At 37.6% G+C, this 22,573-nt stretch overlaps 1 protein-coding gene and 2 long non-coding RNA genes across 4 annotated transcripts in view; 1 reads left to right on the forward strand and 2 right to left on the reverse strand.

Moving 5' to 3' along the window:
• The first annotated feature begins 10,680 nt into the window (after nucleotides 1-10,680).
• Nucleotides 10,681-19,426, forward strand: LOC122667653. The gene is made up of 2 exons (XR_006333828.1): nucleotides 10,681-10,735; nucleotides 19,304-19,426. It is a non-coding gene; the product is annotated as an uncharacterized LOC122667653 (long non-coding RNA).
• LOC122667652 (vacuolar protein sorting-associated protein 52 A-like) overlaps nucleotides 10,705-22,573 on the reverse strand; it is a 42,272-nt gene continuing 30,403 nt past the window's right edge. The window contains exons 16-22 of one of the 2 annotated variants that reach the window (XM_043864023.1): nucleotides 21,926-21,976; nucleotides 21,152-21,325; nucleotides 20,924-21,058; nucleotides 20,316-20,390; nucleotides 19,650-19,707; nucleotides 19,369-19,564; nucleotides 10,705-10,804 (exon numbers count right to left, since the gene is read on the reverse strand). In XM_043864023.1, the coding sequence (XP_043719958.1) occupies nucleotides 10,720-10,804; nucleotides 19,369-19,564; nucleotides 19,650-19,707; nucleotides 20,316-20,390; nucleotides 20,924-21,058; nucleotides 21,152-21,325; nucleotides 21,926-21,976 (774 nt within the window). In that variant the 3' untranslated portion in view covers nucleotides 10,705-10,719. Of the gene's footprint in view, nucleotides 10,805-19,213; nucleotides 19,565-19,649; nucleotides 19,708-20,315; nucleotides 20,391-20,923; nucleotides 21,059-21,151; nucleotides 21,326-21,925; nucleotides 21,977-22,573 lie in introns of those variants that run through there. The other variant, XM_043864022.1, reaches the window with a different exon arrangement.
• LOC122667654 lies at nucleotides 13,070-13,615 on the reverse strand. The gene is made up of 3 exons (XR_006333829.1): nucleotides 13,583-13,615; nucleotides 13,257-13,341; nucleotides 13,070-13,168 (listed from the first exon to the last, which is right to left on the reverse strand). It is a non-coding gene; the product is annotated as an uncharacterized LOC122667654 (long non-coding RNA).

Raw genomic sequence — 22,573 nt, forward strand, 5'->3', positions numbered from 1 at the left:
TGTTCCCATTTTATTTGCTTTGTTAAGATAGCTCTGCCAGATTTGTTCACTTAAAGTATAAACATTTTTAAAGTAAATGTATTCTCATCATTATGTAGGAAGGACCAATGTGTTCTCATCATCATGTAGGAAGGAGCATGGTACGTGGTAATACCTTTGAGAAGGTTGCCCACAATTTGTCACACACTTGCTGTCATTATAAGGACCACGGTAGTCACACATAGAGTTAATGCTGCAGCCATCTTCATCAGCAAGGAAGCTTGGCCAGTATCTACCAAAATGCTTTGACCATTCTCCCAAGCTTGAACCTTACCCAAACCTGATAACAGATACCCTATTTCCCATCATTTTCAGTCCATTTTACTTCCCCATAATTACGTATTCACAACTCTGATTGCTTCCAAACTTGGAATATCAGTCCCTGGCATCAAAACCTATCAATTCAAATTGATAAACCTCAATTTAATAAACCTATCAATTTTTTTTCTAATTTAAAAATTGTGATGTTATTGATGATAAAACTGAAAACCCAAGGACACAAAATGTGAAACTTAGAGTCAACAATTAATTTTTAGCTTAGTAGACAACCAAGTTCGATTGCTGATGGAAAAACTTGAAGTTGCATCCAAGAAATAATTTGAAAGCCGTCTGATATCTGATGCAACTGATTAGATCTAAGATTGCGCAGACTTTAGTGATGGTGTTTCAACTCCTGGGAATCACTCTCAAAAGCCACATTCTATATGCATTCATTTACCAATGGTCAACAAAACAGATTTTCAAAGCTAATGCTTCTGCCACTAACGAGAAGTGTAGAGGCTCTGAAAATGGAAACATAGGCTCATTAGGCTTACTTCCGCTACTAAGGACTATATACACAACTTGTGAACACAATTACGCATCTCAATGTCTATGGCATCAAAGTGTGTCAATTTGGGTTCCAACCGAATAATCTTATAACCAGCTTTCCTAAATCCTGGAACTGGAACATCCCATTAGTAAATGGTACAGTTCTAAGTTCTGATTTTGGAAGCGATTAAGTCGCTTTAATCGAAAAACAAATTATCACCTGGAAAACAAAAGGGACGATACGTGCCAATCTGTACCGATATGTATGATGGTCAATACCAGAATCCGGGATGCCAAAATCTGTTAAGAGATTTTGGTTGGACTTTGGAGAAGGGCAGACCTGAGCCATACGCCTAGAATCCACAAGAGTTTGGTCTGAAATCAACAGAACTGCATCTGTGAATATAGACTCTCAATATATAACTCTTAGCATACCTAAACCCCAGTTGCTCTTCAATTTTGAGCTAAAATTTCACACTCAATACGAGTCCTGGTGGGTTCGAACCACCATCTACTGGGTGTAACCCCAGTTGCTCTTCCATTTTGAACTAAGGACTCACCTACATGGTTTGATCATTAGATGAAGTGCGAGCTGCTGCTACCACTGTTACAACATACTGTAAATAAATTATTCAAAACCTAGAAAACCATCTTTCCTGGAATTTATGATACTCTAAGGCTGCAATGGCTTCATCCATTATCACTGGATCACCCCCCCCCCACTCCCTAAAAAAAAAAAAACAGGGCAACAGAAATTAAATGACAGCAGATCAGTGAATCTGATTTTGGTAAAAAAAAATTGATTAGTATAATAGGCAATAACAACCAGAAACTGAGATCTAAATATAACCCCAACGAAATCAGATTATAACAACCTATTGACTGAAACAGCTGGCAGAAATTAACAGAGGCAGTACTTACTTAAAAATAGTTGAGATCAGGTTCAGGAAAGAAAGAATAAAATAGAAGAGAAGGAAGGAATGACTAAGAGCTTCATCACCAAATACCCTAGGTTAGGATCACCACTAACCTACCATTGCATCGATCACACCACAAGCATAGTTTACAGAAACCTCTTCAGAATCAAATACAGAAGAAGCAATGAACCAGAAGGAGCGATAAAAACCCAATAAATGGTAACCACTGGCCAATACAAAGTATAATGCCATCGACATCATAGCTAAAGCTGAAAATCTTCATAAACAGAAAAGTTTGATGGGAACAACCCACGTTTCCCATTGGAATACCCCACAAGCAAAATGAGGAGGACCCAATTACAAACCAACAACGAAGTATCGAATTTTATTTTTTTTTCCATACAGGAAAGAACGAAAAGTTTTTGAACACACAAATTTTAAAAATCAGAGATCAAAAACTGAAGCAAATTTTTTTCAGAACACACAAGTTTTTTAACCAAAAATCAGAGATAAAAAACTGAAGCAATTTTTTTTAAATATGCTTTAAAAATATCATTATGAACAAAGAAAAATAGAAAGATATTGGAAAGAGAGCATGATTCTGCAACTCAATGTACAACAAAGTCTCTCATTTGCATAGACATTTAATTTCCTTTTAAATATGCTTTAAAAATATCATTTGAACTAAACTCAGGTTTTGGGGGAGAAGAACTTCGCACATTCACGATTTCTTTTAATTAAAAAAATTCAGGGGAAAGGGTTTGGCAACGGAAGTTACCTGAAGTTGCAGCGGCGAAATGAGGGTGTGCCGTCGCCTGAAAAACACAGAGGGCTCCGACGCCTTAAGTTGCAGCGGCAAGAAGAGGGTGCGCCGTCGCTTGAAAACGCAGAGGGCTCTGTCGCCTGAAATCGCAGCGGCAAGAAGAGGGTGCACCGTCGCCTGAAAACGCAGATGCGTACGAGTGTTCCGTCCCCTGAAGTTTCAGCGGCAAGATGAGGTGGGCCGTCGCCTGATGAAAGGAGAAATCGTAAGAGTGCTCCGTTAGGGCTGAGTGAATGAAGAAAATAGGAGATAGAGAAAGAGATGGGGCGCTTGAGTTTGAACTTGGGTTAACCACGGTTTAAGGGTGGATTTGGTTATCAACCCTGTTAATCCCTGGGTTACATCAACCAGGTTAACTCTTTGTTAATTTGTAGATTTCAAATGTGAACCGTTGGATTTGAAAGTGTCACTTGTCGCCCTCTCAGGGTGGAAATAATAGAAAATAATGGATCTGAAAATAGAGAGGATTAAAATCCGTCTGAGACCCCACACACACTCTCTGTCTCTCTATAGAACACAGTATGTATCAATTTCCTTTTTGTTTTTAGAAAACTTTTTGACATATATTTCAATTTCCTTTTCGTTTTTTATATTGTATTTTGGGAATTAGGTAGATCATCTTTCCTTCCTCCGACAAATTGATTGTCTGTAAGCAGGAGCTGCTGGGAAGGCCCACTCTCTGGTCTAATTGACGAGTCCGGACTCCGGATCAGCTACCTACATGGACTGATAATTTTACATTTCACCGATCTCTCTATGTGACATGTGTCTAACAGTACACAGAGTTAAATGGAGGAATTAATGTTTCCGTAATGCTTTTTTTTTTTTTTTTTTTTTTTTCATTTCTTTCCGTTAAGTAAAAAAATCGTATTTAATACGTTATCACTCTACTCCCCCAAACTCTCTTTCTCTCTCTCTCCTTGTTTAGTGTCTCTACAAATCGCAAATCACTTCCTCCGTCACTGCAAATCGAAGTTTAGAACCTAAGTAGAATTCACCGTAGCAAATAGAAAAAACAAGTCATTGCTGCTAATCTTCCTCCACCCAATTTTGATTTAAAAAATAAATAGCAAAAAAGCAAGTCGAAGAGAAAGAACATCGACCATTGAAAAATCGTTGGGCTTCTGGTTTCGGACTCTTCGTCATGATTTTAAACCTACCGATCCGTGGTAGGAACAAGACTTTGAAGCGGTAGAGTATTTGGAGATGTTTTCACTGATACAAGACCATGCATCTCGCCGACAATAAATAATTAAAAAAAGGAATTGGAAAAAAAAAACAGTGATTATGATTGTGGTAGTGGCACACAACGAGAGAGACGTCGAGAAACGTAGCCTACCTCGTTCGGGTGGAAATGAAGGGTTGATTGTATAGTAATAATTAAACTCTAGGTCGGTTATTTGGTTCTTCGCCGTCGTAATCATACTGTCAGGTCAGCAAAAGAACGATAGAAGATGGAGAAGGGAAAAGAAGAAGCCATGATGATGGATTCTAAATCTTTTTCATTCTCTCCCTTAATTACCTAAAATTTAAAACGTGCTTGATTTAATTACAATTTCGTCTACGATTCGATGACGACAACTGTAATGCAAGCAACCATGGAGAATGGTGGTGAGTAGTAATCCCTAGCTTCTCTGTTTGTTAAATTCGTAGAGAGAGATGTAATACCCAAGGGTCTCCTTATTTGGCCGCCCTATTAACGATGGGCCAAAGCACTGACTGTGTATACGCACTACCGTGCGTAAAAACCGGACTCTTTTTCTCTTATTCTCCAGTTAGGTCCATACACACCTATAAACGTGCAATTAATTAATATGCCCCTAGATGGGCTGGGATAGGTGCAACCAGGGAGGGTCTAGTTCTGGTTTTGTCCGAATTAAGAAAAATTATTTTCTCCAATTTCTTAAAATGTGACAGTGCGGCAGTGCGGTAGTACTAGGTGGAGATGTCGATACCCGGCAACTGCCGCGACCAACCATCCATATCAATGAGTTTAGATCGTTAGATGCGACAGCTGCTAGGTATCAACATCTCCACCTAGTACTACCTCACTTTAGAAATTGAAAAAGATAATAATCCGTATTTAATGGGCAAGTCTTTACCAAATCCAGGATAGCAAATTAATGGTAGTTGGCCGGTTCTACACAAAACCTTGTTCGATTGATCATGATCATGAATTTAGTTCAGGTGTTATCATATTATTATCTTCTCCAATTCCCTATAGTTCAATAATGCGGCAGTGCTAGTGTGGATGTCTGACATGTGGTAGATTGGATATCTAACGATATGAATTCAATATAGTCAATGATCTCAGACCGTTGAATGTCTAAACTACCATGTATTGAACATCCACATTAACACTGCTGCACTGTTGAACCATAGGGAATTGAAGAGGATAATTTTCCGATTTTATCCACAGCTTCAATGGAACCAATTTTCACCGAGCCCCCAAAACCAGATAAAGAAGACCAGTTATGATTACAATACTGATGGCTTGATCTTGACTAATTTAATAATAATTTAGCTAATGGGATCAAGTTTGAAAATTTGGATTTCCAACACATGACCAATCAGAGTGAGTCGCCATCATTTCTTATGGATGAGGTTGTTCTAAGTAAAATGATGGCATATGAAGCCCTACCATGTTAGTGTTACGATTTGAAGTTAATTTACAGAAACGTTATGGAATGTGATGTGCAATTGTGCGCAACCACGTCAGTAAAAAACAGCAAATTTTTTTTTTCTTTTTTATAATTCTGGAGACAAGCAAATGGTTCTTGTTATATAGTCTTATAGAGAAAGATGATTCGTTCTCTCCTACCCAGCCTTGACCAACAAATTTATATTAGTTTTGTCTTAAGCTTTTAACAGTCCATTCAATGCATATAGACTGAAAAAGATTAATCAAAGGGAAATTTTCGGCGCCACCCTTTAAATTGATCAATATTTTAACGTCAGCCCATTAAGGGCCAATATATCACTTTGGGCTAAAAAACTAACGGAAATAATTGAGAGTTAATTGAATAGAAGTAAAATAACTAAATTACCTTTCATGCTAAAAACATAAAAAAACCTAGCGTTCTCCCTCTTCCTCTCCCTGTCTTTAAAAAAAAAAAACCAATTTGCTAACATTACTAATTAACAGAATAAATGCTAAGGCTCTAAAGTGATATATTGGCCCTTAGTGGGCTGATATTAAAATATTGATCCATTTGAGGGGGTGGCGCTGAAAATTTCCCCTAATCAAAAGAAAAAGGAGGAATGGACCGGAGTAGTTTCTTCTTCTTTTTTTTGGTAAGGTAAGAAGTTTCTTATGCTGACTTCTATCCTGTTGACCTTTGTTGAATTTAGATGTCATTGTTCATTCCAAACCAATATAAATTCTGTCCAAATGAGAAGAACTGTTGAGTTCTGTTGTGGTAAGATCTGGTCCGAGTTCTTTTGGGTCCGATCTGATCTGCACAGAAGAACATAAGAGGTTAAGGTGTATCGGTCTGAGCCGGTGGAATAGCTCCGATACCAAAATTAGACCTTGCTCAACAGTTAGTCTTCAAGTAGAGAAAAAATGAGACCTTTTTACCTGTATGGAATCTGACAATTTATAGGGTTGAGCTTATAGATCGCCATAGGCGTTTAGTCTATGCTAGATCATTGTTCTGATCTTCAAGTTATACAGGTGGAGCTCTCCTAATGTGGACATCTGTCCTAGAGGGTCATGCGGATAGCATGAGCTTAAGTCACGTTGGACGCATGATATGGGTAAAGAGATCCTGGCCTTCCACTTCCTTATTGGAACGTGATATGGTCGAGGCTCTGCAAAAAGCATAGCTGACCTGTAACTCCTCTCTAACTTAAGTGATATTTTTGTTTTACGGTGGCCGTCTTCTCTTGAACGTCTGTTACTGACTTGAGCCATGCTAATTAGATCGAGACAGTCTCGCATTTGATAAGTATAATGAGCTAGATGGACGATCTGAGGGTCAGCTCAAGTCAGATCGAGTCGGCTTGGCATCTGGTAGGTGTAATGAGCTAGATGGATGATCTGAGGGTCGGCCTCTTCCTAGATGTTTCCACATGTTGTCCTCTCATTGGTCGATATAATTTGGTTCATCAAGTTCCAATACATCATCTAAACCTTGATAAATCGGCTAAATCTTATTGGGTTTGTATGTAGTAAATATTCACCTAGAATATTGAGAGAAAAAGTTTAAAATACAACATTGCATTTTTTTATAAGGGAAGGACTCCCAGATTTTTATCCTCTTAAGTGCGGTGCACTGACCATTGCACCTCACATGAGCATCTAACCGTCCACACAACACTTGAGAAGATAAAAAAAACACCACTACCCATGTTTTTACGGTTGGATGCTCGAGTGAGATGCACTCATTAGTGCACTGCACTTGAGAAGATAACAATGGAAGGACTACCCATGATACCACCAGAGTGGGAATTTTTATCCCCCCCAAGTACATGTGCATCGTCCGATGCACCTTTGAGGTGTACTGGGTGGTATACTGGACTTGAGAGGATAAAAATCCCCGGAGTAGAGAGTCAAGTTCCTTTTTACTACATTCATGTGCACATACATGTTCGGTTACAAAACCTGTGACCCTATCCCACTTCCTATCATTTAAACGATGAAGAGGGGTACATATGGAAGCAAAACGGATATGTGTTGCCACCTAACACATGCGTACAGGTAAATGTATGTGTAAGGAATCCATTCTCGAGGTGGAAAGGTGCAACAATGGAGTTGAGATCCTCTACACGTACGTTCACTTGCAAGTACACTTTAGGTGTCAATATTTGTCATTAATTTTTGCTTCCATAATTAATCTTCTTCACCCTTTAAACAACAATAAATACGATAAGTGCAGATGATCTAAACTAAGGGTGTTAAACAGTTCGATTTTGGTGTAATTGGTTCGATGCAAGGAGTTTTAGGTGAAACCAGATTCGAATCATTTATTAAACGGTTTCACTTATTGAAGCCAAAACCATTTTCTAAACGATTTTGGTTTATCGTCCCTAAATGGTTTTGATCACGGTTTTAGATACTTGGTTCCTAAATAGTTTGTCTGTTTTACACCAAATTTAATGCTTGTTGGATGTACTCAACAAACCACATTAAAAAGGATATGATTTTTATTTATAGAAAAACCAAAATATTCATAGAAACATTAAATAATATTATACCAATATATTTGAATGAATTCAACCCAATTCTTTTATTACAAATTTCACATATACACTTCTAGCAATCCATGTTTTACTCTCATCGTTTTCAAATTTAGCAACAACCTATTATATTAAGGCATTGATGGTTAATTATTGTCATTACAGATTACTAATATTTGTTTCAGTTTAAACGGTTTCTTAAACGGTTCGGTTCAGTTTAAAACTTTTAACTAAATCAAACCATTTAATAAACGGTTTCACGTTTCGATGTAAATGGCTCGGTTCAGTTTTAATTTGATTTTGACACGTACCCTTAGATAGTACCAATGTCTTCTATTCATCTATCAAGTTTGGGGAAGGTGGTGGCCGATAGTGGTGGGGGAAGGGGAGGTGTAAAGCATTATGATGTGTGCTTCGATTTTACCAATAGAAGGAATAGGAGTGAGTCAATGACAGAGTTTCCTACGAGTTCAGCTCCTCTACACGTACATGTGAGAGGCAACCACATATCCCATTTTTGTCATTTACAAAGGGAGGTGAAGTGTTTATGAAAACAAAAAGAACATGTGGATGCCTCCTAGATCTACCATCCATTCTCGTTCCTACATTGGCATTGTGGGGAAGTTTTTTACTTTTTTTTTTTGGCCAAATATTCGCTGTGCAGCAGCGCAGGCTGCACCCAGACACATGAGGGTGGACGTAATGACCACCCTGCCCCCTTGAATGGACAACCCATGTGTCTGGGCGCAGCTTGTGCTGCTGCGCGGAGAACTTCCGCCCTTTTTTTAGGGGTTAAGAAACTTTTCATTATTTGTAAACCACTAATTGATACTTTTTAAGTCTAACCCAAAAATTAATCCAACAGAGTAGTAGTGTCTGTATATCAGGAACTTTGATCAATTTGAACGTGATTTAATTTAACATTTATTTTAATTCATTTTATTAAGTTCTACATATAGTACTTGCGTGTCAAAAACACAAAGCAGACCAGGAGATTTTTTTCTTCTCATCCCTTAATTTAAGATAACGTTTAGAGCACTTAATTAGGTGTTAATGTGCTATACGCTTCTTTATTCATTGAAGAAAGTCTTAATAGGACTGCTATTGATATATTTAGTTCTTTGAAATTGAAATGTGTGGGGGATTGTCGGTGCTCCCTGAAACAGTACGTGAATGGTGTATTTACCACACAAAAAAAAAGAAAGAATGGTTTATTAATTCTTCCACTCATTTGCCTAAAATTTTTTGTAAAATTTATTACAAATATTTCCAAGTCTTCTCTTTCCATTGGGAAGTTTAGGGAAGGTGGTGGCATGGTTTGTAATCTTGGGTCGGATTGGCCGTTATTGGTTGGATTGAATTGGTATCGATTGAGGTTGATCCTGAGATTTGATCGATACGAAAAGATTTGATTGTATCGTTCCTTGGATCAATCAACTCAGTTGGAGAGGTCAATTCAACAATATTTTTTTATTTTTTTAAAGTTATACTATCTAGACTGCTACTGACCAATACCAACAATTCAATCCGGATAATATCTACCGATCGGATCTCGAGATCAAAACATCCATTAACTTTGACCGATACATGATCTGGCAAAAAAACAAGGATTTTGATAGCTTTTTGACCGATCCTGACTGATTTGTATCATTCCAATTCCAATCCGAAAAGATTTTGACAATGACCAATATGGAGTCCGGTACCTGGATTTTGAACCCTAGGTAATGATGGTGGTGGTGGGGGAAGGGGAAGAGGAAAGCATTACGAAATAAAAACTCATGTATACATACAGCCACCATGTCCACATAGGCATGACTAGACAGCTTGCCAAGGAGCGAAGTCCTCAAGGTTTTTGACATTCTGAGTTCACCGCAACCAATATATATATATATATATATATTTTTTTTTTTGGGGGGGGGGGGGGGTGGGGTGTGGATTGGACCAGAGTGTTACACTATTGTAAAAATAAGGAGGATTTTGCAATTAAAAAAATTGTAAAGGGAGATTTGGACAAATGGGCATTTTCAGGGGGCATTTGACAAAAACTCTTTTTTTTTTGGGTACTCTTCCCCTTAACAAGATGGAAAAAGCTCCAGTCCAGCTACACAATAGGAAAAACAGGGGTGTGGTGATCATTTCACAAGTGGGTTCCACCTGGGCCCCACATGTGAAATGACCACCCCACCCCTGTTTTTCCTATTGTTTAGCTGGACTGGACGCTCTAGCTCCCGCCACTACAGGACGGGAGCCGAATCCTTAACAACATGCCAAGGAGGTTATTCTATATAAATTTCTTCAAATAGTCACAAAAAAATAAAAAATAAAAAAAAATCTTGATGTTAAGCTGAAAATAAGACGAATCAAGATTAATGATCAGATAAATGAGACACAAGGACGGAATTAAGATGTGCAACAAGGAAAGACGCCCCAAAATGTTCATCATTTCTAGCTATTATGACTTAATTCTTAATATCTAGATTTGTTTATATGCAATCAATCAATCAATCAATCAATCAAAACAACCTGGGATCATGGATTGTGGTATCGGATCCGTATCAAATCAGTATTAAATTCTAAATACTCTTCAAGTACATTGAAAAGGTGTAACATCAATTATGCTGAATACTCTTCCCTAAATGCTATTAAATTCAACTGTTGCAAGCAAATTGCACTGGTTAAGAAATCAAATTCTACTACCATAAACTTTATTTCAAAATCTACCCCAGGAGAAAATCTACTTAGTCATATGGAAACAAATGAATAACCCTCTTAATTACCTGGGGAAAAAGCTGAAAGTTTTTTTGCTGCAAATACATAGAGTGACCAATTTCTCGAAGCCCCTTAAGCCTTCTTCATGGACTATAAAACAATAACAACAACAAAGGGGTGACATGGTTTAGGAGCTATACCTAATGGTAAAACTAGAACGTCCTCGAGTTTTTCCTGATTTCAAACATTATTGAAGGTATATATGGAAACAAGATCCTTGTTAAGCGTCGATCCATCAACTATGCGCTTGATGAAATCTGTAAGCCTAGTGTAATAGAGCAGCATAATGGTGCATGTGTGCTTCAATTCAGTTGAGAACAGTTTTGACTGATCAAGAATTCAAGATAAATTGATTGGTTTTTGGGGCTTGGCCCATACATCATTGATTGACTGATAAGATCAGTTTTATGATTTTTGTTGCCTCGATGGTTAAAGCTCCTCACTGCTTTGAGCCTCCATTTCTGGAGGAGTTCTGATTCATAATCTAATCTTGTGTTCTACAATATTACCTTGATGAATGGTTTAATAATATTCCATTTCATTTTGTTTTTTGCAGCGAGTTCTGTAAGCATGGTTAGGAAGATCTTTATTTACACGGCGGATTAGGTTAAGAAATTGTCACCGAAGACCAAGCTTCCAGTTAATGGTGAGGCCAAACTGGGCATACAAGACTCTGAAGTGGTAGTTAACAGTACAGAGGATCAATCGTCCATTGTTGGGCAGGATTCCTGACTTGCTACTCTTGTCACGAAGCAGAAAGTTTGTATTTTCGGGAGGAGGGGAAAAGTGGTAGGGGGAGAGAGGAGATGATGATTAAAAGATAGATTGTCTTAAGCGAGCACTTACAGTGTAGCTGTGTCCATTTCTTCCAATTCTTTTGGGGAGCTTTGTAGTTGTGCCATATGAAAATTGGCCCATATGATGGGTGTCTCTACACATGTAGTCCTGCAACTGTTGGGTTTCGGTTGGATAGGTTGTGTTCGGCTGTATCTACTTACACTGTTTACATAGTTTTTTTTTCCCCTTCAATTTTATATTGGTAGTCCACTAGTTCCCCCTCCCCCTGCCCCTCCTCTTTTTTGTTTACTTGGTTTCTTTCTACTTTTCTAGGGTTAGGTTATATTTGGGCTGATTCCTGAGCGATGTAGACCGATTCTGATCCAAAATTGGATTCGAATTTGCGGGATCGATCTGGATCCTGATTCTGTTCTTTCTAACACTGATTTCAAAATTCATGCGTATTCTTGGAGTAGTTGGGAATTATGATGGATTATTATCCTCTCCAATTCTTTAATCTAGCAGTACCTGTCAGTGCTCTATCTTCATTGCCCAACATGTGGCAGTTTGGATCGTCTACGGTGCAGTTGCCCGTCCTGCCTGTGCTGCATAGATACAAGGTCACGCACAAAAACCGCCTTACCCCTGCCTGAGTGCCTTGCCTGAGTTGGGGGGGGGGGTTCGCAACGACCACTCTACCCCTCTCTGAATACTCTGCCTGGGTGGGGTCCACCCCCCCCCCCCCCCTTTTATTAGAGGGATTGAGGAACTGGAGGAGATAATTTTTCATCCGTATTGTATCAATATGTCATACATACATATCAACTGATACCTAAATCCATGGATGATAATCGAAACCCATTGATCGAGGGTAAGTGTCTTCCTTCCTTATTCAACTTTGATGATGGTGCATGTAATCTCGTAGTCTACTTTAGGCTGTGTTTGGTATGTATTCTTGGAATGCATTCTAGGTTGATTTCGCATTCTCGGATGATAAAAATAGTTGTTTTATTGTCCGAAAATATGAAATCGTTCTAAAATGCATTCCAAGAATACATACCAAACACAGCATAGTTGTCATTATCAATTCATGGCTGATCTCATATCAGTGTACATGGCACATGGGTTTTTTTTTTTTTTTTGGGGTAAAAGCACATGGCACATGGTTATGTTTTTTTCTTATAACTAGCACATGGATATGTTTACCATTGAGGGGGGGGGGGGTTATTAATGGAGGAAGAATTTAATTTAGCTGAAAATTATAATAATTAATAGTTAATTAAAGGTATTTTTTGACTTATTGATATTGCTGAAGGGTATTTTTGGTATGAAAAGATTTGCCATGACTTTTGAGTTTCTACATTTATAATATAGTATGATATGATACTATGATATATGTTCCATATCTTATCTTGTAGTGTTTTTTTTTTATTTTTTTGTTATCATGATCTTAATTAATAATAGGGTAATTTACACATACCATCCATGTGGTATGTCGAAAGTATAATCATACCCCCCAGTTTTGGAAAATTCTGTGTAACCCCCTGAGGTTCACAAACTCTAATACATGCACCCATTCTGTCAATTCAGGACTAATAGTGTTACAATCAAGGGATAAAATTACAAAAATGCCCATTCAAGAAAAAAAAACCCCGCAACTCATTTCCCCAAATCATTTTGGATTTGAAAAAAGAGAAGATGAGTTGCAGGGATCCAGATCTTAAGGTATGGTCATATCAATTTTGTGTGGTTTCTCTACCTCCAATTCCTCCATTTCCTCCTCTCCTTTGAGCAAAATTTTTTCGTATGCTAAATTCACCGTTACCGATTGAAGGACAAAAGGGGACCTCTCCTAGAATTTAAGAAAAAAAAAACAAAATATAATAACTTAAAGATATCAATTGGGTTTATCTCTGTAAAATGCTCATGTAAACTATTACCTCAGGTGTCATGTTCTTCCATGTCTCAAACCCTTTCCGGTCTTCTACCAGATAATCAGAATTATTGGTTTTCCGAAAGCTTTCCCTGTGAAACCAAATCCAGAAATGATGATTTACAAATTTTCTAAATCTCACCATAACAAGTTACGGTAAAACTTTTCAGTTCATCTTATACTTCTATCTTTGCAAGAAAAAAATCTAAAAATGAATTCATTAGGAATCTTATGATTTCTCTAAACACAATTTTTTTGAATGCCCAAATACAGAGATTAGAGAGTACACATACAAACAAAGAACGAACAACATAGTAAGAGAAGAGAACATACATGAAGCAGCAAAATGGTGATCCGGACTGGTCTTCAACGATAAGTATTTTAGGGTTTCAATTCTGGCTCTCGGCTTTGAGTCTTTTATGCTCTACTTTGCCTTTACACTCGTGCATGTCAGCAAGGGCGATGGCATACGAAATGCTACTGAAATCACCGTAGGATTTTAGGTAATAAATAATGTAGTTAAGAACTGTGAAAATAGAGGAACAAACTCCTGGGTTCTGAAAATGACTTTACATAGTAAATGGGGAAAAATAGAGTGCAAGGAAAGAGACGAGAGAGGCTCAAGGGGAGGGGGGAATAAAAATAAGCAGGGAAACGAAGTGGGTTTTCAAGAAAGATCACCATTCGTAATGTAGTTAAGAACTGTGAAAGTAGAGGAACAAACTCCTGGGTTCTAAAGATCCCTGCAACTCATCTTCCCTTTTTTCAAATCTTAAACGATTTGGGGAAGAAGAGTTGCAGGGATTTGTTCTTTTTTCTTTCTTGAATGGGCATTTTTGTAACTTTATCCTTTGATTTTAACACTGTTAGTCTTAAACTGACGGAATGAGTGTATGTGTTAACGTTTGTGAACCTTAGGGGATACACAGAATTTTCCAAAACTGAGGGGTATGATTATATTTTCGACATACCTCCGGGTTGGTATGTGTAAATTACCCTTAATAATAAGCTCTCTTCCCTCAAGAATTAAACATTGTCTAATACATATTTTCTTTAATTAGCATTAGAGTTTCACTTCTATTAATTGTATTATGAGTTGTGTGACTTCCCTTTCTAACTAATTGCAGGTATGACCAATCAGTGTTAGTCAAGGAAGTTGTTCAAGATGTTTGGAACCAATTAAATAAGGTCCCCTTGATTGGTGTTAAAAACCCTGTGGGATTAGAATCCCGCGTACAACACGTGTTATTTCTACTATCAAACACCAGCTCAAATGATGTTCAGTTTTTAGGGATATGTGGTCTAAGTGGTATTGGGAAGACAACCATTGCGACGACTGTATACAATTGCATCACTAAAAAATTTAGCACGAGTTGTTTTCTTGAAAATGTCAGAGAGCAAGCATCACAAACCAATGGTATAGTTTGTTTGCAAGAGAAACTTCTTTACGGCATCTCTTCGATGGAAACAAAAATACCCAATTCTAGAGAAGGATCACGATTGATAAAGGAAAGATTTCAAAACATGAAAACTCTTCTCATTCTTGATGATGTGGGTGATCGTACCCAATTAAATGCATTGGCTCGTGACCTTGATTGGTTTGGTCTTGGAAGTAAAATAATTATAACAACTAGAGATCGGAGTATTCTAAGTGGGGTCCTTGAAAATAACAGAATAATATATGAGCCTGGAGAATTGAATCAGGAAGAAAGTCTTCGACTCTTCAATTTGCATGCATTTTCAACGGACCAACCACCTGATGATTTTATGCAGCTATCAGTTGATATAGTAGGCACCGCAGGAGGGTTACCTTTAGCCTTGGAGGTTTTGGGTTCAGATTTATCCATGAATAAAGAAAAAGAAGATAAGGTATTATGGAACTCTCTTCTTCGGAGGCTAAAACAATTTCCTCATGGTGTTGTCTTTGAAAAGTTGAAGATAAGCTTTGATAATCTAGATGATATTATGAAAACCATATTTCTTGATATTGCATGCTTATTCATAGGATGGGAAGAAGAAACCGTAATTTCCATATGGGAAGCCTGTGGCTTTGAGCCAATATACTGTATGGAAGTTCTCAAGAGAAAATCTCTCATAAAGATTCGTGAGTTAGATATATGGGATAGTAAAAAGTATAAAGAGTTGAGGATGCACGATCAAATCCGAGACATGGGAAGGAGTATTGCCTACAATCAAAGGCCTGATAATCCTGATAAACATAGCCGGTTATGGTCTCCTGACAATATCATGAAGGTATTAAAGAGTGGTAAGGTAAGAGCTATAATTACATGAATCTTTTTTATTTTTTATTTTATTCTTCTTTGCTCTTACTATAGACAAGCATTTGATCCTAATATATACATAAATAGATCATGAAATAAAGTGCATTAGGACCAAATGCAATGAGTATATTGACAAAGCCTTTACATTTTTTATGTCTATTAATTATTATTTTTTTCTTTATTTGGACTATTTTATTTTGCTATAGGGGAATAAAATGGTTGAAGGTCTCCTCCTAGACTTCAATACAAATGAAAACATTTGCTTACCTACTAAAAATTTCAAGATGATGCCTAAACTTAGATTACTACAAGTTGATAGAGCAACCTTGGAGGGGAGTTTTCAGTGTCTTTCTTCTACGTTAAAATGGCTCAATTGGCAAGGATGTCCGTTGGAAAAACTGCCTGCCAATTTTTATCATGAAGGCTTAGTTATGCTCGATTTAAGTCATGGCTTTTTTAGACAAGCTTGGAATAACTGGCATGAAAATAAGGTGAGTACGTGATATTTATCTATTGGTTCTCTTTGATATGCAACCAATCAGATCGAGAGTATCTTTATCCTCTCAATTTGCCTGCCTGTACTTGACGTCAAGTACATCTAACAGAGGGGGCGGAAATGATTATCCTACCCCCTACCCGAACACACTGTCTGAGGTGTGGTCCACGTGGGATCCACCTCCCTCTATTAGATGTACTTAACGTCAAGTACGGACAAGTAAATTGAGAGGATAAAAATTCGATAGTATTATTATTATTATTATTGGACATTAATTAGTAATATTTTTATATTCATGCTCTTTCTTTATTTGTTTGACAGATGTTTGAACAATTGAAAGTTCTTCCACTCAGTTACTGTTGTGATCTGTCCAAATCTCCCGACTTCTCCGGATTTCCTCGCTTAAGGAGGTTGTGTCTTAAAAATTGCGAAGCATTGGTTAATTTACATGAATCCATTGGAGAGCTACAACAGCTTGTTTACTTGGACTTGGGAAATTGTCATTCACTTGAGAAACTCCAAAACAGTATATGTAGGTTGAGATCTCTTGGGAAACTTATTCTCACTGAGTGCAAGTCACTGAAAGAGTTGCCTGAGTCCATTGGTGATCTAAAAGAATCTTTGGTTGAGCTTGATTTGGGGTGGACAAATATTGAAGCATTGCCCCATGATATTCGACTGTTAAAGAAGCTGAAGATATTGAATCTTCGTTGCAACAAAGCACTAATGTATCTGCCAAGGTCAATGGAAAATATGACGCCTTTGCGAAACTTGGACCTTTGTGGGCGTAGCAAGCTTCTGCTCATGCCAAACCTGCCCTCTAGTTTAATTGTATTTCGTGTTTGGTACACATTTTTTGACAGTTTACCAGACATTAATCAAAACATGAAAAACTTGAAGGAATTGCAACTTGAAGTTTATTGTGTAAACATGGAGAAATTTAGAGGCTTCGTGGAAACGACGAAGAATGCTGATGATGATGAATTCAGTGAACTGACTAATAGAGTGGATAGACGGTGCTACATGGTAACAAATCAACGTTCGTGGCAGACACAAGGCCAGCAGGTCATCCATCCTTTGCCTCCTACATATATACCTTATTGGAAACCTAATTAATTATTAGCAACTGCCCTTGAAGAGAATTTTTGCTGTCCATACTTGACGTCAAGTACATCGAATAGAGAGAGATGGACCCCATGTGCACCCCACCTAGGGCAGGGGGTAGGATAGTCATTTCTGCCCCCTCTGTTAGATGTACTTGACGTCAAGTACGGGCAGGCAAATTGAGAGGATAAAGATCCCCCCTTGAACAAATAGCTGAAAAATCACCAATTAGTTTGTTGTTTTTGTTTTTGGTATGTTAAGGAGTTTATTCCCAATATAATTGATAGTGATGATGATGATTATTGACATATCTTTTCTTGTTTTCCTCTTAATTAATTAATTTATTACAGGAGGAGGGAACAGCATTTATGTGGGGTAACATTGAAAGTTGGAGACAGATTTGGATACCTTTGCAGCAGCAGCAGCAAAAGACAGATGAAATGAGAAATGAATGGGGTTGGCATTACTCGATTCCTGATGATGTTGATGAGATCTGTAGCTACAGGTTAATTATGCATGTTTCTTTGAGTGTCTGCGTAGATGAAGAAGACTTTCCATCATGGTTACGCGATATCACGCTGATAATTGGATGTTGTGTCCATAGCAAAGATGACAAAAAAATTGATTGTAAAATTGTGGTAGCAATTGAGGACATGAAGAAATTGAAAGGTGTAGGTGTAGATGATCATATAGAATACATTCACGAATTCAAAGGGTTTGAGTGGTTCGGGATTCAACTGGAAGGCAGAAATGCTATTGAGATATCAGATGTATTTGTTAACTATACTAATTGGGGGAAGGTGAGAGGTGTGAACCTCTTCCTGGTAAAAGAGAGGCCGATGTTTGACAATCATCATCAATTCAGTAGTCACGATCAGAAATTTTCTGAGATTGTAAGATATCGGAGGTGGACAGACATGGAGGATGAAGAGGATATATTGGAACCTATTTCGGAGGAACCTACGTGATTGGGCCCTATTGCAAGACTCGCAGTCAAGGAATTGGAATAATTCACTTCCCTTTTGGGTTCATATATACCCTCTTAGATTTTTGTATTTTTTAAAATACCCTTTAAGATTCTTTTTCCTTGACTGCCAGTCTTGTAACAGGAACATTCCTGTTATAAGTGTAGCAGCAAAATTTCATCCCATGATTGACAGGTATCTACTTCGGAGGAGGAAGAGGAAAAGACTAATGTAATGCATAGGTGGTGTGGTAATGATGATTGATTGATGATGATGATGATGATGAGATGTACGTCATGCTTCTTTCTTTTGTTTTGTTTAGCGAGTTATTGAGTATTGAAGCAATTTTTTTTGGTAAAAAGGGCAATTAAGAACTCTGCTTTAATTTGCTTGATTTTATTTATAATAATATTCCTCAGTAGAGTAGAGTAGAGTAGACAATTGGAAAAAAAAAAACCATTCTTGATGTTAAGCTGAAATAAATACTAATCAAGATTAATTGTCAGATAAATAAGACACGGACTGAATTAAAACGTTCACCAAGGAAAAACGTCTCAAAATGTTCACCATTGCAGTTATGACTTAATTCTAAATATCTAGATTGTCTATAAGAAATCAATCAATCAAAACAACCTGGGATCATGGATTGTGGTATCAGATCGGTATCATATCAGTATTAAATTCTGAATACTCTTTTTTTTTTGGTGAAAAATTCTGAATACTCTTCAAGTACATTGAGAAGGTGCAACATCAATTAGGCTGAATACTGTTACCTAAATGCTATTAAATTCTACTGTTGCAAGCACATTGCACTGGTTAAGAAATTAAATTCTACTATCACAAATTTTATATCAAAATCTACCCCAGGAAAAAATTCTACTTCATATGGAAACAAATGAATAACCCTCTTACCTAGGGAAAAGCTGAAAATTTTTTTGCTGCAAATACATAGCTACATGGAAACCTATCTTGGTTAAAAACAACATATTATATCTCGCATATGGAAATATCAGGTGGGCAAGAATGCCTTGACATACAAATAGAGTGACCAATTTCTCAAAGCCCCTTAAGTCTTCTTCATGGACTCTCTCTCTCCTATAAATAAAAAAACAATAACAACAACAAAGGGTGACATGGTTTAGGAGCTATACATAATGGTAAAACTAGAAAGTCCTTGAGTATTTCCTAATTTCAAACATTATTGAAGGTATGGAAACAAGATCCTTGTTAAGCGTTGATCCATCAACTATGCGCTTGATGAAATCTGTAAGCCTAGTGTAATAGAGCAGCAGCTGGGTTAATGCAGCTCTCAAGATCTCCATACCACACAGGAAGTTACTGAAAGAAGTTATGACATCTTTGTGCATCAGCTCTATTGCAGCCTTCCATCTGCTTGCAAAGTCCTTAACAAGGGGCTCAACATCGGCAACAGTGACAGGTCTCTCTGATGTATAACTTGGGACCTCAGCTGATAGAATTAACATTTTATAAGCTCCGACCATCAATATTCAATTATAGTGATTTCATAATAAGATTTCTTTATTCATACTCACAGGCTCTGGTCTTTACGAACTTGATTAAATCACCAAAATGCTCTAGTAGTAGCTCTTCCTGTAGAGGAGGAGGAGAAAAAAACAAGGTCTTTAACTTATCCAAATTTCCACGAAATATTCAACGATTTTTACTATGCAAAAAAAACACTAACAACTGAAAGCTACAGAGAGAGAAAGAGGATGCAGCTATCATGGACCAAACTGGTTGTATTTACAAATTGAGGCCTTTTTCTTTTTCCCTAATCAACTAATGAGCAATTCTATCCAATCCTTTTACATCCTCAAAGAATAGATCTTAGACAATTCCATCCTTCAATTTTCTGTTTCAGATCTATACCTAAGGATGTATTGGGCAATTAGGCAAATGGATGGCTGATTCTGCTATAAAGGCAAACAGGTGAAATGAGGCTAAAAGGATACAAAGTCCAAACGTCTGGCAGGAAGACTGGAAAAGAGACTCTTGAACGATCAATAATGTGTATCATAGATTATATCAAGGAATTTTTTTTTTCACGGGGTTCTAGACATCTAAGACTTAAAATCTGTTTTTATTCCAAATTGGGAACCTGCCAACATGTATGTTATTGGTGCCGAATCAACGACTTAGCGAGTTCATTTCATGGCTAGATTTATCAAAAATGGGATATGTGCGAGTAGCATACTCACCACAAATATTGTTGTGTTGCTCTTTAGCAGTTCTTCAAAATGCAGCTGTGTCTTTCCACCTTCTGGACCTGCTTCCTGGAAACAAATTTCAACAAAAGAGCATAGAAAATAAAAACTCCAGTACCCCAAAAAAACCAAGAGAAGAAAAAGGCACTCATGCTGCCTTGTCACAAACTCAGTTTTGGTTTCCTAGGGCTCCATGTCAGTGTGGTATAATGCAGTGACTTACAGAGGCATGGCACACCTTCCACCGCTAGAATGTTCCATTGCCAAAATGGAAAGTTTATGAAAATATAAATGAGAATATAAATTCAAGGGGACGTGGTCAATTAATCAAGTCATAAGAAAAATAAATAAATAAAAGAACTGATAGGATTCCGCTGATGAGGCTTAAGCTTTGTCCACTTGGATCCATCTAAGGATCTAAAGATCCACACATGATGTATTTTTTACACCTAAAAATTTTTCAGGGGCCAAATCGGACTTCGAATGGCACAGGTCTTGAATCACAACGAGTATTCTCCCTGTTCAGGAGGATGAATCATCATGGATCTTACAGTTTCTTTAGGAAGTCCAGAAAAATTGAAAAGGTCAACCTTCATGCATACCTTCAACACAGCGATTGTCATATCGTAGTTGTTTATAAGAAAAACAGTTTGCAGTTTCGGTTTAGGGAACATTTTGGCAAGCTTAATGAGCAAGTCATCAACAGCCATTCGCAGTCGTTCCAAGTTCAATTCAAGCTACATGGATCAAATAAAACAAACATTAACTGATTAATGCGATCTGACTATTCCACAAACATCTATAACCGTCAATCTTTAGAATTTGCTAACCTGCCCATCCCCAACATTGAGGTGAATAAGTGAGGCTGTGAACTCAGCATAACGTCTCATTACATAGTGAGGATGAACATCATCCTCCCACAATATCTTCACATTTGCATTACGCAAGCTGCTTAAATGCATATCAAATACCATCTTAAAACGAGGCCATAGTGCAATATTGACCTGTTAAAAGTCAATCGAGGATTACATACACGAAGAATGCTCACAGAAAACTTGTTCAAGAGAAGAGGACAATAAAGGAGAGTTGGTTAAACTAACACCCAATCTTTAATTCAGAAACATCAAATAATATAGGAGGCCAAATCTGGGGTGTTCTAAACATTCAATAATGCTTAGCTTAAGAATTTAACACCACATTCTATCCTTTCCCCCCTTTTTCTATTACATGTATTCTTCATGTTAACTCCCGAAGAGTGAAGCCCTTGATAATCCCAATCCCACACCCCACTTATTTCAACTATCGTAGAACCTTTTACCCAGAAACTAGGCCCATATACCCAGAAAGTTGTATTGCTATTTATGAACGTCTTCCAACATGGTCAAGTATACATGAAACTTGGTCTATTGTCTCAAATTAAATACCGGTGCTGCCCTAGAAGCAGGGAAGTAGAAGGCTAATAAAGGAATTACATAAAAAGAAAAAGAAAGAAAAGGAGAGTTCAAGGAACCCATCTAATAACAACATGAAAAACTAAGCAGTAGTAAACATAAAAGAGTAAAGCTATAACTACAGCCTACTGATCTAAAATTAAAGATAAATACCTTGTCTAAATATGAATCCAAGCATGGAATTCGCCGACGGGACATAATTAGCTAAAAAGAAAAACAATGTTAGTACCAATTTTTTTATAGAGTTAAATCACCAAAAACACAGATATACTACAAATCCATCAGCAAACATAAACAGAAAAAAGCTTTCACTATGCGTAACAAAATAAGCATACAACACGGACCTATACCAAAGTTCCGATGCCCATTCCAGTACGAGAAAAACTGCATATTTTCACTTCGAAACCCGAAATTGAAGTTACAATGGAAGCGTGAAATCACATTTTTCTGCATGATAAAAAACTATGAATATCTTTTTGCTTTTGAGGGTTCTGCACTTGATCCCTGCCTAGGACTAGGAGGCCCCAAAGTAATCATTAGCAGCCTACACATTAGAGGATAGGATTCAAGATGGATTCGGCTCCCCTACGGCACTGGGGTATGCTGGAAGATGTCTGGCGTGGCACCAGAGCTCGATACATGGCCGTGGTGCTGTTCGAATGGCGAGGATGGATGCGCACCACCGAGCTGGAACTCCTTCTCTCCATCGTATGTGCACCATGCTCAGACGTGCGCATCCATCCTCGCCGTTCGAACAGCACCTCGGCCATGTGTCGGCCTCTAGGGGTGCATTGGAGAGGA

This window comes from Telopea speciosissima, chromosome 7, assembly GCF_018873765.1.
Source record: "Telopea speciosissima isolate NSW1024214 ecotype Mountain lineage chromosome 7, Tspe_v1, whole genome shotgun sequence".
NCBI classification, from domain to species: Eukaryota; Viridiplantae; Streptophyta; class Magnoliopsida; order Proteales; family Proteaceae; genus Telopea; species Telopea speciosissima.